The sequence below is a fragment of the Oratosquilla oratoria genome, chromosome 19 (assembly GCF_046742065.1).
Source record: "Oratosquilla oratoria isolate Oo_2021 chromosome 19, ASM4674206v1, whole genome shotgun sequence".
Taxonomy (NCBI): Eukaryota; Metazoa; Arthropoda; class Malacostraca; order Stomatopoda; family Squillidae; genus Oratosquilla; species Oratosquilla oratoria.
Window position 1 is genome coordinate 19,760,381 of NC_134795.1, and position 19,688 is coordinate 19,780,068.

Genomic DNA, 19,688 nt, shown 5'->3' on the forward strand with positions numbered 1-19,688 from the left:
CCAAAGACATGTCCCCAGACAAGCAGATAAACCAAATAGTTAGAGAAACCTACAATTTACTAAGATCAATAAAGGCAGCTTTTAATTACTTGGATGAGGTAATGGCAAAAAAAATACAAGTCACACTGATAAGACCAAGATTGGAGTACACTGTGACACTATGGTCACCCAGTACAAAAAAGAATATAAGGAAAATAGAAAGAATCCAAAGAGCAATGACAAAGATGGCCCCAACACTTTCAAAATTGACATATGAGCAAAGATTGTCTAAACTGGAACAGCCAACTCTGGAACAAAGAAGAAAAAGAGGCAATCTTTTGGCCATTTACAGAATCATGAAAGGCATGGAAGTCCTCGACAGAGAAGGCTTATTAAAGTGGGATAAAAGAAAAACAAGGAGACATGAAAAGAAACTCAAAAAGGATATAGAAGATCTGAAAAAAAAAAAAAAAAAATCCCACACAGAGTGATGGATGCCTGGAACAAATTGGAGTAAACAACAGTGTTTGCAAACACCATACGAGAATTTAAAAACAAATTAGATGTAGGGAGATACAAAGACAAATCACCATGAACATAGCTCCCCTTCCTGTATAGTACAACTAGGTAAATACACGAGAAACTGATAAGAAAAATAGAATAAATAGGTGGCATCAGAGGAAAATTATTGGAATGGTTGGAACACTTCTGGACTGGGAGAAAAATGAGGGTAGTAATTAGAGGCAAATACTCGAATTGGGAAGAAATGATAAGTGGTGTCCTGCAAGGTTTGGTATTGGCTCCAATCATGTTTGCCATATATATAAATGACATGGATGAAGGAGTGGAGTGTTATATGAATTTCTTTGCAGATGATACAAAAATACTTAAGAAAGTAAGAACAGAGGAGGATTGTGAATCATTACAATTAGACCAGGACAAAATCTGGAAATGGACTCAAAAGTGGGAAGTGAACTTCAATATCAAGAAGTGTAGTATAATGGAGTTTGGAAAAAATAAAAATAGAATATCAAGAAATTATAAAATTGGTGAAGAAGTCAAAAAAGTGAACTTGGAAAGAGACCTTGGAGTAATAATCAGCAAAGACATGACACTGGACAAACATATCAATAAAATAGTTGGAGAAACCTTCAACCTATTAAGGTCAATGAAAGTGGCATTTGACTACTTGGATGAGGAAATGATTAAAAAAAATATTAGTTACACTAATAAGACCAAAACTGGAGTATGCAGCAATACTATAGACACCCAGTACTAAAAAGAATATGAAGAAATTAGAAAGAATACAAAGAGCAACAACAAAGTTGGGGCACCAACTCTCTCCAAATTAACATACAAACAAAGATTGTCCAAATTGGAATTACCAACTCTGGTACAAAGAAGAGAAAGAGGAGATCTGCTGACTATTTATAGAATCATGAAAAGAATGGAAATCTTAGATAGGAATGATTTATTAAAATGGGACAATGGAAAAACAAGAGGACACGAAAAGAAACTAAAAAAGGATAACTATAGAAGAGATCTGAAAAAAAAATAGCTTCCCACATGGAGTACTGGATACCTGGAATAATTTAGATAAAGAAGCAGTGTGTGCAAACACTATTCAAGATCTTAAGAACATACTTGATGCTGAAAGATACAAAGACGGGTCACCGCAAGCATAGCTCCCTTCCCGTATAATACAACTAGGTAAATACAAACAACCTTGTAAAGTGGGTGGTTGAAGTCAAAATATACACACATCCTAAACTCCATTCAGAGTCCAAACTTGGTTCCTTGTGGAGGATGGGTCATCCCTGTCCTTCACCACACTCCTTAGGTCAGAGGCAATACAGCAAGACACAGCACCTCCTGAGCAGGGTGTGAAAGCTAAAGCTGGTTTATCCTCGCTGTTTCGAAACATGGCAACTCCTCTTCATCCATTTACAGCCATTCTCCACTTGCCTACATTTTGCCCTCTCCCTTCCTTATATGATGAATACAAAGATCACAAAACAAACACTTTTTAACAAACTGTCATGTTCTATTCTTGACCAACCAATCCCAGAAAACAACCCAGCAGAAAAACTAATCCCAAGATAGACAAGAATTACACTGGCATACCTGTGTTTAGATCATCACTGTACACTAAAAAAGTACTAACAGAATCAGCTTGGCAACAGACATCAGTTAGCCAAGATACAACCACTATAGGGAAGAAGTAGAGCACCTAATTCAACATTGTCCTTCACTCACTCACTCCAGACAACAACACAAAATCTCTTCACAGGGTTGAACTGGTTACTGTGGACAGTTACCTGTATGGATGGATTGATTGCAATAATTTGATTATGCTACATCAGTGATTGGAACAAAATAAAAGCTTGCCTTTGCAGTTTACCCTTTACAACATCTATTTATTTATCTATATGACAGGGAGCTCTTCCCCCATACAAGGGAAGTAGCCAGCCAAGGTGTACACCCATACTTACCCATCCTGCTCTTATCCCTCACCCTTTTCCCGTTCATCTTAGCTCCTTATGGTTATCCCTGTTCTCAGCATGGGTTAGAAGCATAGCAGCAAGACACAGCACATCCAAAACATACCATTTAGTAACAAGTTTGGCTCTTTTAAAGATTCTGTTCTGGCCAATGCCAGATTTTTTTTTTTTTTTTTTTTTCAACTATTTTGATCAACCATGTATGGCATATGCTATCAATTTTGGTATTTTAGACATTAATTAATTAAATGATCAGAACTTCCTACAAAGTCTATTTAAGCAGGGACAAATGATGTACCTGCATGTGGTGGTCCTGCAAGATGGACAGCAAAGTTGACCATTTTCAAAACTTGTAAAACCCCACCTCCATCAGGAGGTACAGCTGGCACTCAGTCTCCAGACGAATACCAAGAACTTTCTTTATCAACTTCAGCTGTATTTCTTACACTTTTTCAAGTGTGGAGAGTTGATGATTGACAACCGCTCTCCTCTCCCCCTACCACTTTCAACTGGTGACGTAGAATTAGTCCCTTACTGATACAACACAGCGAACAGTCCAATATTACTTCCCAGGGAGATCTGTGGGAAATTTTGAGGACCATTGCAAGCCACCGTGGGGCTATGGGGTATCCAGTTAGTAAAACTTGAAGCTGTAACTGATTGATTCTACATAAACATTTATGTGAGTTCGTTCCATGGGTCAAAACCTTCCATTATCCTAATTTGTGTTATGACTTGAGGTTGGGAGCTGCTGGTGTAATAAAGTAGGGGATTACAATTTGTGCAAATGGTCTGAAGTAGTTTATATATGTGGCCAAGTCATATTTGAGGAACTGTGAGCTTCTTTTGAATGGTGATGAATATAATTTGTTATGCATAACATCTTCTGTTTTGTTTTAACCACTTCAGTACGAGTCAAATTTCCGCATGCAGCATCGGCTGCCATATGTATGATTCATCACACTATTCACATTATGAAATATAAAGTCACTGCTGTATTACGTGTTCTCTTTTATTCTGAGTAATAATAAACACAGAAAATGTGATCAAACCAGTTCACAGAATCCAGGGGTAACTCATGTACAACTGCAAAAAAATATATAGTCAAGACGCCGATGCCGGCATCTTTGTGTACCCACTCGTGCCTCATGACACCTACGTAGGCGTCATCATACCGAAGTGGTTAAGTGGCTTTCTTTGAAATGCTTTTATGGCTTCTTGTGTGGGTGCATATGTGTTTTTTTAACAGAATTGGATTATGGTGGTAGATGTATATGTTTATGCATGTTTGCTTGGGATGAGTTCTTGTGTGTGGGTTTTTTTTTTTTTTTTTTAGGTGATTTGGTAGAACGTAAGATTTTTTCTCCATTTTTTTTTTTTCATGATAGTTTGATATTAATACTGCTATTCAAATGCCTTGTATACTTTTGCACATGTGAACTTCATTTTCTACTTTTGCAAGGTTATGCATTATTATCAAACCTTTACAGCTGAGAATCAGAAAGTTCAGAACTAATCTCTAAATCATTCATGTGGTAGTCATTGATTATATGTATCAGTCTGTAATTGAATCTGTTTCATCACAGATTCATCATGATTTACATTAAATCTAAGGTCTTGTTTAATTGGCATGCATTTTGTTGCTGTTTTGTTTTGAACTTATGATTCTTCAAGCTGTAGGATCTGTTATCTATTAGACACCCCTGGTGATGAAGACCATTATTTGTGACTGTTGTAGGTTACGCGCAGTGATGAAGGTAAAGAAGAGGACATGAGAGGAGCTTCCAACGAGAATAACATCATTGATGGTGTTGCTGTTAATGTTGTGCAGGGCCTTGTACAGGGAGTGAGACTTGCTGATCCAAGAGTCAGAAATAATGACTCAGCGAGGGGAGCAGTTGGGGGCGCTATATGATTATCACACATTACACAAGCTTTTGTTTCTAACTGAAGAAAGAACACTTCCACTTTGCAAAATGGACATGGAATTCAGATTCTGTATTTCTACATGATATGTTTCTTGTTTTGAGGTTTGTTGGTGAAAGGGTATTTTTGTAAATGAAAAAAAAAATGCTTATTTGATTTTTAAGTATAATTGTTTTTTGAGTTATGGTCTGTTTTTAAGGTAAAAAAAAAAAAATTCATCTTACTTCAGTGAGATGCAATATTAGAAATATGTCAAAACAAGGAATGATAGGATTCATGAATGGACTGGGAATATAGATGGGATTGGGAGAAAGTAAAATAGGCCAACTTGAATAAGGTTTGGTAATGTTATGAGAATGGTTGAGAACCGATATCCATAGAGGATGCATGCATTGGTGGTGTCAGTAGTGAGAGCAGAGAAAAGGTATATGTGGATTGTGTGAATGAAGATATAAGCTCATAGTTGTTGTTTTTATTGTTGTTGTTTTTGTTGTTGTTGATGTGTAGCTCCCAGGACAAAGATAACCAACCCTATCCAGTAGATCCCTGGTCAGAATCCCAGGCCTCAACCCCAGCACCAATTCCTGTTGCAATGGGGGAAGTCTTTAGGATGAGGCCTAGATAGAGCTCTCACTTCGTAGCCACTACTCAGAATAGCTGTATCAACTCTATCAAAATCCAGGGAACTGGAGAATCTCCAGCCACGTGGAAAGAGGAATGAAGCCTTTCATTTCTATAATCAAGTGCTGTAGACTCTTGGGCTACCTTGCCCCACTTAACTGGGGCCTCACTTCAATGTGTCATAATCCTAAAGGGATTAAAGGAACTGGATGGAGGATTTAAGCTCTGTGTTGCACACTATAGGAGTTTCAGAGCACTCCCCATATATACTAGTACTCCATTCACTGATCTTGGGTTTGCTTACCAGTTGCATTCCACAGGAAGTAGAGTAAATTGATTTTGCCTTGTGGAGTGACTAGGAGCTCTTGATCAGGAAGTTGAACAATAAAAAATATTCATGGATAGGAGAGTGAGTCAAGCATGTATAGACTAAGGCAATGACCCGTTTCATTTGGAGGAACTGGTAATATTGCTGGGAAAGAAACAAGGTGTAATTGTCCACATGAAAGAGTGAAAGGTTGTGGTTGTGATGGGAGTGAAAGGAGCGAACATAATCCTCTCCTATGCCTAACCGTCTCGCTTTGCAGCTAGCAGATAATTGATTAAAAAATATGTGAACAATTAAATGAATACGTTATCAAACTTTCATGTTTATGTGTGTAAATGTATATGTGTGAGTGTGTGTATAAATATATACTGTCCACATATATGTATATATTCAATTTTATGCCTTCTATAGATAAGTTAGTGTAATTTGGAGAGACCAAGATTAATATAGGACTTGTGTCTCTCTGCGTGTGCAGATGCTAATACTTCTTTTCTGCTGAAGAGAAGGCTTGTAGAGCCAAAAGCTATTGGTCTGTCTTCACCAGAACATATCTAATGAGACAGCACTGTAATGATACCATATCATGATGCACTCACCCCTCCCCATTCACCTTGAACCAGTTTTAGCTTTGCAGACGTAGACACAGATCATCATCTCCTCATACATGCTCTTCACTGCCCAAGGCTTCCCACACAGAGCGATAAATACATGGAACAAATTAGACAACGAAACAGTATGTGCAAACACTACAAGATTTTGAAATAAAACTTGATCCGGAGAGATACAAAGACGGGTCACCACGAGCATAGCTCCCTTCCCGTATATTACAACTAGGTAAATACATGGACACTCCCTTTTTCTTCAGCTCTTTCTTAACTACCCTATTATAATCTTTCTTCATGTCCACAGATTTCACATGCATCTCTTTCTTTATCTTTCTTCATGTCCACAGATTCCACATGCATCTCTTTTCTTCTATTCATGTACTTGCAATTAGGTATATACATCTACCATGCCAAATCAACAAGGCCCCAACTCCTCCAACACACTACTCACAAACCTCACCCAGCAAGGACTGGAAGATTTCAGCAAGAAAGTACCACCTAACAGAACAGTAATGGTGCCAATGAATATAAATTAATTTTTTGACAGTCCCTTGACACATCCTGTAAAAAGAAAAAAGGAAAGAAAAAAGGGGTCATGGAAACTAAAATGCATGATGATAACAAGAAATTGTGACAAAATTTCCTCACCAGCAGAGTATTTCAAAAGAGCCTTCTTAAATAAATAAATAAATAAAAAATAAAGAAGAAGAAAAAGAAGGATTGCTGAGACACTCTTTAACATATTCACATGACCTCCCTATAACATTAAAGTTCTCACATATGCAGATGACTCAAGAACAGTAGATCAGCACTGTAACTACAAAATAACAGTAGAAAACATACATACTAAGCTAGGATTATGTCTGATACAAGATAGAATGTCTGTATCCGCACTGAAGTCCTCACCGTGACGCTGCTAACCTGATCATCACAACCCTAAGAGTTACTCAGTGATCAAATTAAATAGTCACTCTCTCCAACGGGACATGATCCCCATTCCACACATGAAAGACCTCACAGTAAAGACAAATGATAAACTGAGCATTCTTAGAGCAGCAGAAATACTTACCACTGCATATATGCAACTCAATAACTACACTTAACTATGCATCCACAGCATAGTAATATATAATAAATTATTACCATAAGTTTCAAAGATTGGAAATTCAATCCCACATTTACCATAGATAAATGTTTCAAAATACCAATGAACGACACTATAGATCCTTAGGCCCTCCAATAGATCTCCCTGTGAAGGAACTTTGGATTTGGATTTGTTATATTAGTGTGGGACTATTATTATCATTGGCTTATACTAGTATGAGGATAGCAGTCATCCGATGTCAGCTGTCCTTATGTAATAAGATGAAGGAACTACTGTTGAAGTTAATTGAGAGAGATCAAATGTGGTCTGTGGTCTGCACCCTGTGGTCTGCACCTCCAGCCACTGGATTGGCCAATAAGTCACTCAAGGAGGAAATATCATGTTGTTGTCTGGGTATGGCAAGGGTGGGGTAGTATAGGTTGAAGTATTCAGTTTCTTTTGTGTGATGATTGCATAAGGGGCAACTTATAAACTTTACAGAATAGAATACTGAGAGCAATAACAGGCTGCACAAAAATCACCCCAATTAGACACTTGCATACAGAAACTGAAATCCTCCCTTTAGAACACCACATGAAAATTATAGGAATGCAATTCTATTCCAGAACCCTTAACACCACACACCCATTGCACTATATCTCACAAACACCACCAGGAGAAGAAAACAAAAGAAAATCACCAATAGTACACTAACATTTATAACAACCTTCACCTGTACTATACAGAACATCCACACAAAGAGACATACACACATTCAGGTCACCAAACAAGCCCTGCAAAACAGATCACCAAACTCAATACTCCACCCGCAACCTCAAGATATAAGCTCCATAGAAAAAAAAAATCCAACATCTGGAAAGAACCACACTATCACACTTGCACCCAGGACACCATCCAGCATTAAAACAGTACCAATGCAGAAAAGACCTGGATACAGATTCAAGCTGCCCTAGATACAACCACCCCACTGAGGACACAGAACACTATACTGCAATACCCCACACTAACAATCCCTTGACAACAACACAATATATCTTCCCTGAGTGACTTGTGGACCCACCACGAGGGTGTTGCTGGTTTCTCAAAGGTTACAGGTCTTCTGCAAGAGAGACCAGGGGCAATGGATTGAATGATCTAGAGCCATATCTTTCTGTGTTGTTTCCGTAATGTTTTATTGCTGGATGGTGATGTGAACATGGGCATGCTAGTCTGGTTTTTGCTTCTTTTGGGAGGGATTTTACTGTGGGGCTAATGTCTAGAGGGCTTTAATGGAATAGGGAGGTTGATAGTCAGCTCTTGTTTTGTGATCTGAGTGTGAATGTGTTTTTGTATGGATGGGTTGTGTAGTGCAGTTGTAGGTTATTGATGTTTGAGTAGCATGCTGCTGATGTAGTTTTTTGTTGTATTCAGTTTGGTTGTGTGATGTAATGAGATGATTGTTCTTATTATTTCCATGCTATATGCAAAAGAAAGAAGTTGATGATAAATGTGGGTAAGGTGATGAGATGTACAAGGGGAGAGGATGGCAGCAAATTGGAAGTGAGTATTAAGGGAGAGTGACTGGAGGAAGTAGATAGCTTTAGATACTTGGGTGCAAATGTGATGGGAAAGGCAGTAGTGGAAGTGGAGATAGAATGTAGATTGAGAGAAGCAAGTAAATGCCTTGAGAGATTAAAAAGTGTAATAAGAAATAGACATTTGGGAATGAATGCTAAGAGGAGATTGTATGAATGAATGATTGTGCCAACAGCACTGTATGGGGCAGAAACATGGAACATAAGAGAGGAAGAGTTTAAATGTGTTTGAGATGAAATGCCTGAGAAATATGGTAGGGGTTATTAGGTTAGATAGAGTGAGAAATAAGGAGGTGAGGAGGAGAGCAGGGGTGGAAAGGGAGTTGAGAGATAGGGTTGAAGAAAGAGTTTTGGGATGGTTTGGACACATGGAAAGAATGAGTGAAGAAAGATTAGTAAAAGTGTGGAAGGCAGAGGTGGAAGGAGTGAATATGAGGGGGCGACCAAGAATGAGATGGATGGATGGGGTAAAAGGGGCATTGGGAAGAGGGGAATGTGTTGAGGAAGGAAGTGAGAAGATAAGGTAGGGGTGAGTGGAGAATGGTTGTGTATGGATGATACTGTAATGCATGGAAGGGAGTGGGTGAGGAATGGGGAGGATGAGTATGTGTAAATGATATTTTGACACAGCCCGAAGGGATTTCTCCCTGCCTTCACTGTTTCTGTATGAGGGGATGGAGGGGGGGGGGGGTTGCTGATTAAATGAAGCAGCCTTGCTGTGGATGTGTTGTGTCTTGCTATATTGCTTCTGACCCAGGGCAGTGGGCGAGATGCAGGGATGACCCATCATCCAGGAGGTGCCAAGAAAAGAGGGAGGGAGGGTGGTGAATGGGAGTGATGTGTGGATGGTATGGGTGGGAGTGCATTTATGCCTATGACTTTGGCGGTTTCATTCGTAAGGGGGAAAAAGCCGTTGGCATGTATGTATGTATGTTCTATGAGGTTGATTTTGGTCTCTGTGTAGAGATGTTTTTTTTTTTTTAGATGGTTCTGATGCGCCATGTTATTATTCTCAGTTATTTATTTTGTTTAAAACAAATGGTGAAATAGGTGGGAATGAAATGGGTGGGAGTGGAATTATACCTTTTGACTTTGGCTACCTCCCATGTAAGGGAGGTATGTACTGTATGTATTCATTTTGTATTCACAATGCTTTATTTTGTATAGTTTGTATGGTGTCCATGCTTGCCAGCGACCAACAAACAACACAAACTAAAGCCTTAAGAATAATAACAGACTGGACTAAAGCACCATTAAAACGTTGACTTTGAGAAACCAAAATCCTTTCGATTGAGCAACTCATAAGAATGATAAATGCACACTTCAATGCAAGAACCCTCACATCACACCACATTAACATCTAGACTAGTTCCCCAGCTTAAAAATGATAAATTTTAGAGAACACCAAATAGACAACCTATTCAATGCAATCAACGAAATACTTATCCGGGCATTCAATGTGCTCACCCTCACATGACTGTTAAACAATATAGGAAAGCACAACATTCCTTCAGATCATTTCCCTTAAAGATCACCATAGAACCTTCAGGAAAAGAAATCAAACCCACCCACAAAAAATATATATAAATTGCAAGAAAGCAAAACGGCCATAATACATGAAAAAAGTCAAATTTTGAACTAATAGCCATGGTCAATTACCTGGGGGGCCACAGGTTTCTAAAAGAGATACCTGGGGTAAGAGATTGATTGAGTCATTGCCATAATGTCTTCATCTTCTCTGAAGTCTAAAAAGCACCTAGTGATCAGATGAAATTGTCAGCCTTTCCTACTGGATAAAAATTCTTGGCCTTACAGTAGGCTTGTCCTTTGCCCCTCACATAAAAGACCTCACAGGGAAGGCAGATAAGAAATTGAACGTATATAGAACAGTTGCAAACACAGGATCTGAATAGCAGGAAGAAAACAAATCACTGTATATAAACCGGTTATAAGAAAAATAGCCAACAATGAAGAAAACAAAGACAGCCTACAAACAACACATTATAGATTGGTAAGAATAATTACTTACTGCACCAAACAACACAAATAGAATATGCACACTCGGAAATCAAAATTCTTCCCAGACACAAGAACATAAGAGAACAAGAGTCCTCTGAGCATCACATTCATTGGTGGATAATATTAAAACATTAATCATTAGTCCTCTAATTTTTTTTTATATATTTTTTTTATTTTTTATTTTTTTTAACATGATAAGCCATTAATTATTTATGATTTCTGTTAATATATATTTTCTGTTACAGGTCCCTTTGGGTCAGAAACATTTTATAACATCTTTTAATTGTCAGATCAATAGATTTATAGTTGATTGTATCTTAACAGAACTTTGGACTGTGGAGTGATCACAGACCTTAGTAATGGCATCTCAATCAAGAACATTATGAGAGTCCATCTGTAAGGAAGACTCAAGTCTACCAGGACAGACTGGACAGTCAGGAACATGTGGTAAATGTGGTTGATGTCACTAAGGCTGAGGTGGATAATGACTTAACTATCCGAGAACCCCTGACTGCCTCTTGACAAGTTTGTATCCTACAGAAAACTAGAGATCACCAGAGATATTTTTCAACATAAGGACTGCTTGCCAAAAAAAAAAAAATACTAGATTATTGGCCCACAAGAGCAGCAACATTAAAAACCACATCTGTCAACTATACAGAAGTGGAGGAAGCTCACAAGGGAGCACCAAATTAAGGCAAGGAGAGTCATTTCTTCAGTCTAAGTCTCCTATGATGGATCCTCTCCATCTATTGCCAAGAAAAAAGGTAGTCCAGTCTAGCAACCTCACTAGTTGTGTACTGGCAAGTCATAAAACATAAGCACTGGGTGCTGGCATCTTCCAGGCTTATGTGGACAAGACACTCATCAATTTTGTCACCTATGGCATGTGACTGTTGCAGATAAAAGGTTGCCTTTGGTTCAGAAAATATTCCAAGGTGCTAAATCCCAGGAACTATTGGATAAGTGAATTCAGGGTTCTATTTACCAAAAGATTTTTCATCCAACATAAGGAGGGTGGTCGAGTCAAAGCATACACATGTCCCACACTCTGACCCATTTGTCACCTCTCCCATCCAGCACCTGGAGAATAAAGCGTCATATGTGTTCTCCCCTACATCATTCAGGTGAAAGGCACTGCAGTAAGACATAGTGCTCCTACGTCAAGGCCTGACAGCTGGAGCTGGTGTACCTTCAGTACTTCAGTGTATGACAAACCCCTCCTCCCCTCACCCCCACCCACTCAATCCATGGAGCAGGCAAGGACATCCCTTCAGGCTCCATCAATTCTTCATCGACTTGCAACGACTCCCTATTCACTCATTTCATTTGTACTCTCTCTTCCTTGCTGAACAGACATTCCTTTTGTATTCAGTGCACCTTCATTCCATCCTTGGTCTTACTCTCAATTTTACTCCATCTACTTCTGTTTTCCACTCTCTCTTTGCTCGTCTTTCTTCGCTCATTCTTTTCATATGCCTAAACCATCTCAACACTGATCTACCATATTCAACAGCTCTCTTTCCAATCCACATTTTGCCTTACCTCCACATTTCTCATTATCTCATAACACATATTATATTTCTCAAACACTTTATCTCAAACACATTTAGCCTCCTTTCTGCCTCCATAAGTTCTAAATCTCATCTCTGTACAGTGATTTGAGCATAAACATTTCTTCATGCACCTTCTCTTAGCATTCATCCCCTGATATAAAGTTCTCATAATGCTTTCCATCCCCCTACAGACACTTACTGTACTTCTCCTTTCCTGCATAATTCTCCTCCTCTTCTGTTCCACTTATGGTCACAAATGCCCCCAAATGCTTAAAACTGTCCACTTCTGTCTTCCTGTAAATTCATCTCTCACCCACCACCACCGCCACCACCACCTTCTCTCCATATTCAGTTTCAGCTTTCTTCTCTCACACATACCCTTCCAGACTTCACCACCAGCTGCTTCAGACTGTTCTCAGACTCAGCTACAAGCAATGTCATAAGATTTAACAGTTAATTTAATGGCAGAATTAGCAGAATAACTTTAGCAGGGCTATTTAACTGATTAACAGTTAATTTTTTTTTTTTTTTTTTTTTTTTTTCTAATTTGCCCATCACTGCTTAAATCACCTCACACAAGCACAGCCAACCACACCTAACATAAAAACAGTATTCTACTCAAGCATCTACAACAAACTACACTTAATACTTCATATGTGTACAAAAATGTATATGTACTCAAATCACAAAATGAGCACTCTTTGGAAGACTCCCAAACTCTATAAATCCCCAGAAAATCAACTCAGGAGAAAAATCATTCGTTTACGTGCAGGAATTGTACCAGCATACCTGCATTCAGGTCAGCATGACACACTGAAACATTACTGTATTTGCCTAATTATTGTATTTACCTAATTGTAATTTACAGGAAAGTAGTTACTAGGTTCCATTTCTTTATCTACAACTATCATAACTTGTGGAGAACTTTGTTATAGTTTTATCTTGGGGCTATAATATCATCATTTAGGCTACTCCAGGAAGTGATGCATCTATATGGAAACCTGTTTATTGACATTCTTCAGAATTTAGTGGGTTTCCGTGAATTTATGATGCTCTCTCATCCCAAACCAATGTGAGGCCTGAGCACTTACATGCCACTGTGAGGCTATGGGTTTCTAGTCAGTGAAACTTGAGACATTTATTATCATGATTATATATATATATATATATATATATATATATATATATATATATATATATATATATATATATATATATATATATATATGGAAACACACACACACATTGTATATGTATATGTAGTAGAAACTTGGTTTAATGTAACTCCATGTGTACTTGGAAAGTTGATTTAATGGATTGATGGGCAATTCCAATATGATAATACAAAAAGCCATCTATGGATAATGTATACAAAAGTTTTAGCAGGACTGACCAGGGCCATCCCAGTAGGACGCCATCGCGTGGAAACCAGGATCCTCCCCATAGAATATAATTTGAGGACAATGGGTGTACAGTTTGCTTGGAGCTCCAGGACCTTGTTACCCATGTCGTTATGTCACACAAGAGCTACCAGCTGAATGTAGCAAGGAAACCACACCAGCAACTTGTTACACAAATGTATACAACAGCCTACCTGTACCACACTATGAATCCACACAAAAACATATCTGCATTTGGATTGGTAAACAAGCTCTTCATAGCAGACTACTAAACTCATTATTTCACCAAAACTCCCCAAACGTTGCCCTCACAGAAAAATCATTCTAAAGAGAACAAGAACCACTTTTTCATGATTGTGTTCAGGACATCATTGAGGATTGAATCCGTACCAACATAGAATGGGCCTAGTCACAGAATCAAACTGCCCTGGATGCAATGACAACACATAAGGAACTAAACATCTCGTATCACACTGCTACACATGAACAATCCTAAAGGGGTTATCACATGAGGTCTCCAAGGGCTTCACCAGCATTGACTGTTGAGAGTTTGTTTAAGTTAAAACGACATAGGTTACAATATTTTATTTTCCAAATCTCCGAATATCAAATTATCTATCTGTCATATACAACAAATTTGAGTGATGAACTAAGAACCTATATGAACATAAGACAGCCTACTGCTGAAATGTTCTTTGTGAAGTCTAAATTTCTGTAATCAAAGTCATATTATAGTTAATGAAATGGAGGCTGGAGGTAGGATGTGGGAGGAAAATAGCCCAGTGCGATAACCCATGGAGACAACACCACACTATTTCTTCTGTAAGTGATCTATGGGTCTAGCTGGTGGCTGTTGTCGGTTACTTGGAGGCTGCAGGTTTTCTGCAAGAGAGACTTTTAGCAGTGAATTGATTATTATAATAAAATATTTGTCGTAAATCCTCTAAATTTCATGGGAAACTTCATTATGATGATAACAGTTTGTGTACTTTATGATAATATCCAAAAGATGTCGTCAATTTTTTTCAAGTCCATTATATTGAGCAAATTGTCATGTTGTACATAATGTTATCTCGAAAGCTATTATGGAAAAATCCATAGTTTGACTTATATTAACTGCTGTAAAATGGAAGTTAGATTTACTGGAAATTTGACCGGAAATGGCTTTGGTTGAAATATTCTGTTGGATCAAACTTCTACTTGTACATACATTTAAATAGCGCATAATTATATTACACTGTGCATGCATGTACTTAGAGTGAAATATCCACCCAGCATGGATTTCTTTAGTAGCTTTTGCTTGTTCAAAGCATGGTTAGTGCTACTGCTATTGCAAGATTGATAGAAAGATTGACTAAGTCCAGAAATCTACTGATGTCAACTTGGACACTTCGATGCTTAGTAGGTAAGGTAAAAAAATTGGTATAAACTAACACTGACATAGATAAGTTAGTGGCTTTTATGAGGTTTGTGTTGTGATGCTAGATTAGTTGAGATGAGGTGCCCGAGAAATATGATAAGGGATACTAGGTTGGATAGAGTGAGAAACGATGTGAAGAGGAGAACGAGGGTGGAAAGGGAGTTGGGAAATAGGGTTGATGAAAGAGTATTGGGATGGTTTAGATGCATGGAAAGAATGAGTGAAAAAAGATGTGGAAGGAGTGAATATGAGGAGGAGACCTAGGATGAGATGAATAGATAAAAGGGGGCATTGGGAAGGAGGGGAATGTCTGTTGAGGAAGGATGGAAGAGGACAGAAGATAGGGGTGAATTGAGAATGGTTGTGTATGGATGATGCTGTGATGCATGAGGGGGAGTGGATGGGGGAGGGGGGGAGGAAGTATGTGTGGAGTATGTGAGGATGGAATGGATGGAAGTGGTTTTTACGCCTTTGTTATTTTGGCTACCTCCCTGGTAAGGGGGAAATGGCCATTAAAATATGTATTGTATGTATGTATGTATGTATGAGTGAAACAAAATTCAAACGTAATCTAGCCCAGGCCCCCCTATCTATCCAGTTGAAAATACCTAAGTAAATAGATAGGGCAGTGAATATATAAGTGAGTGGTAATAAGTCAATAAGTAGATAAAAAAAAAGATTAATATTTAAGGATGTGATGTGGTATTACCAATGACAGAAATGCTGGTTATCAACAATTTGATTGAAATATGTATATTAAAAATACACAAGTAAAATAATGATTATCGACGACTTGATAGAAATATGTACATTAAAAGTACACAAATAAAAATAATGGTTGTTAAACTTATGGCTAAGCTGCATGCAGATAATTAATCATATAAGGTTGGGTCGCCATTGTGGAGTGTCAAATTTAAAGCTAAAAAAACATTTGATCAAAGTCTGGAATGTCTTTTCCCACTTTTTGCATGTATGAGTGACATATTCATATCGTTAATGTGTTTATTAGCCTGGTAACTGAAACAGTTTGAGCTTGCTTTAGCTTACTGTTTGTATAAAATTTGGATCTGTCATAAACATTAAAAAAATAATAATATTTGGTTTGGGACGTGAAAGAATTTACACATAAAACCTAAAGTTCAGATGACCAAAATTTACTTATATATATATATATATATATATATATATATATATATATATATATATATATATATATATATATAACAAAAAATTTGTAACTTAATTTATTAAACATTTCTATCACTATTACATTTTGGTAGTTTACATATAAATTTGAAAAGTTCATATTTTTATCTTGTAATAATATTTTAATATCACCATGACGCTTGTAATCCATTATGAATTCCAAATGCTTAATACAGCACTTCAGACTTCAGCAAATGCGGTAACCAAGAACTTCGAAAAGACAAATTAGAAACAGAACATTGGTGAAATGGAAGGAATAATTCTGAGGATAGCTGCAAGTTTCTTATTCATTCGTTTTCTATATTGAAGAACAAACATTTCTTGGTCCCTTTGAAAAGTAAAATTTAGACAAGCTTGTCAGCATGCATTATATTATAAACACATAGACGCCCTGCTGTATCCGCATGCACGCTGTTATATATATATATATATATACATCTACACTGAATGGTTCCCAGCGATCAATTGATATTATTCAACCACAAACAACTTTTAATTCCATGCCATCGCAATCGAGACTGAAGAATCGCTCGATGGAGACATTTTGTTGGAAATTGAAACGTGGACGAGCCGAGGATTCGAACCCAGCTAACCCGTAACAAAGTTACAGTGACTTAAACCAATGCGCTATCAAGAGAGATATAAGTTGAGTACGATTTTCTTATATTTGTATGCTCGAATTACATACATCTACACGAAATATCGCGTTCAACCCACCTCCGCTATGATATTGCAATTAGCTAGTATGTGCACGTGGGATAGATTATACATCTACACTGAATGGTTCCCAGCGATCAATTGATATCATTCAACCACAAACAACTTTTAATTCCATGCCATCGCAATCGAGACTGAAGAATCGCTCGATGGAGACATTTTGTTGGAAATTGAAACGTTTTAGGTTATGCCACCAGCGAATGAGGGATTACAAATGTGAGAAATGATCCGCATTCTTTTTTCTTTTGAGCGGAAATAAGTTTCAAGTCATACAAGAATTCCGAGTGACTCGTCCGAGTTCGAATCCCGCCCAGGGCTAAAGTAATTTCAATATTGCTGCGCCCCGAGCCGTTACTCCAACTCTTGTGGGCAGGGAGTTGAGTGTGTGTGTGCGTGTAAGGTCACAGCATTACTCATAGATCGATCATATATGAGCTCTCATCCGGAAAGGTAATAGCTGTCGATCACGAGTCCAACACGTGTTCAAGACCATGGTGAATCACACACGCACACGTGTACCGGGTGTATATATATATATATATATATATATATATATATATATATATATATATATATATATATATATATTACCTTCAGATTATTTGTGAGATAAGCACACGTAACCACCAAAGAATTGTTAAAGAAATTTTCTACCTATATACCAATTTTTTTTTAGCAATTTATAAAGAAGCAACCAGCCAAGGCTACCCACCCACCCAACACCCATTTGCGGAAGAAGGACCATCCCTGACGTCCGTCCCCCGTCTCGGTCAAAGCTTAAAAGTGCCACAAATGTTAGGAGATGCATGGAAGTTGATAGCGAGCGGCGCAATACGGAAGTACTGTAAACAAATTTCGCGGGCGGCCATGACGTCACAACATGGCGGTTCACACTGGTCGTTCCCGGCTAACCCGATTGTAAAATTTACATTTTGTTTTGTGACACGGAAAGTGTAAATTGCGAAATTACACACACTCGTGGCGCAGGTTAGAGTTCCCGACTGCCACTACGGCGACCCGGGTTCGAATCCCGCCTAGGGCTGAAATAATTTCAGTATCGCTGCGCTGCGGGCCGTTACTCTTGTGGGCGGGGGAGTTGGGTGTATGTGTGCGCGTGTAAGGTCACAGCATTGCCCATATATCGGTCTGAGCTCTCTTCCGGGAGGGAAATAGCTGTCGATCACGAGTCCAACACGTTATCCAAGACTGGTGAATCACACACACAATCGACGACGCAATGGTAGCGTTCGCAACTGCTGCTACAGCGGTCCGAGTTCGAATCCCGCCCAGGTATGAAATAATTTCAGTATCGCTGTGCTGCGAGTCGTTACTCCAACTGTCGTGGACGGGGAGTTGGGTGTGTGTACGTGGAAGGTCACAGCCTTACCCAGAGATCTGTCATATATGAGCTCTGAGCTCTCTTCCGGGAGGGTAATAGCAGTCGATCACAAGTCCAACACGTGATCCAAGACAATGGTGAATCATATATATAAGGAATTACCAAGGTAGTAGGGCATAAAACGCAGCCAAGTATGCTAAATGGATGAGTTAAGGATGCCATGTAACAACATTGAGAAACATAATAGGATTTAATATATGATAATACCCTCACCGGCAACTGTTCATTCTTCAAGGTTTTCTAAAAATATACAACTTTGTCTGCTAAATGTTTGGCATGCTTTTACGTGCTAAACCACGTAATTACATTGATATTGTAAACGATATTGCAGTAATTAAAGGAGTTCTTAGAACTGTTCAGTGCTCAAGGAGTTCAAATATGTGGTGATAAATATTTCAAAATAGAAGTTCTGTTGCCGTTGCTAGCCAAGATGATTCCCATCATGCCATAGACAAACCTATGATCTATAACAGAAACGGAGGCCAGGTGAATGAGAAAACTAAGAGTTGCATATTTTTTCCCTCTTATAAGTCGCAATTTTTTATATATATATATATATATAGATAGATATATATATATATATAATATCTATATTCATATTATATATATATATATATATATATATATTTATATTATATATATATATATATATATATATATATATATGTATATATATATATATATATTATATATATGTATGTATACAGTAGATATTTACGGATTTGTACGAGCGACTTCGAAAACAGTTTTGTTTTTTCTTTTGCAAAACTCCTAACATTTTTAACATCTAAATGGTGACGTTAATTCACATTTTATTTTTCATTGAATAACATTTTTTTACTCACTGAATATCTTACTAAGATTTTAAACATATTTCCAAATCAGACGAATCCGTAATAGTTGTGGTTCGTGGAAGGTGTCACTCGGCTGAATAAAATCGCTTAGCGGCAGCTAGTGCATGAGCACCACGAATAGGGCAGAATTTGACAAGTAAATGAATAAATAAATTTGTAAACAAAAACGTATTAACCTAGTCACAGATTACTTTAAAAATATTCTTAAAATTAAGCAAATCAACACTGACACTTGCCCTTGGTTGAATGTTTGAAACTGAGAATCTTGCACTTACACATATATGGCACCCAAATTCAACTCGCATGCAGTGTTGATCTACGAACATGGCTTCATATATAGAACATGGTAAGTTTACGCAGGATTTGTCATCAGGCTTGCCAATCAATACTACTATAAATTATGTGATATATATATATTTTTTCATTTCACAAATCTGAAAATGGGTGGGAGCGTCATTGGGGTGCATTTAGAAGACAA

At 37.8% G+C, this 19,688-nt stretch overlaps 1 protein-coding gene across 2 annotated transcripts in view; it reads left to right on the top strand.

Annotated features, from left to right (window-relative positions):
* Positions 1-19,688, top strand: part of LOC143035773 (6-phosphofructo-2-kinase/fructose-2,6-bisphosphatase 1-like) — a 117,238-nt gene that overhangs the window by 94,602 nt on the left and 2,948 nt on the right. Inside the window, exon 11 of one of the 2 annotated variants that reach the window (XM_076202714.1) lies at positions 4,219-5,734. The exons of the other annotated variant lie outside the window; for it this stretch is intronic. Within the exon in view, the coding sequence (XP_076058829.1) occupies positions 4,219-4,395 (177 nt within the window). The 3' untranslated portion in view covers positions 4,396-5,734. Of the gene's footprint in view, positions 1-4,218; positions 5,735-19,688 lie in introns of those variants that run through there. 2 annotated transcript variants of the gene reach the window in all.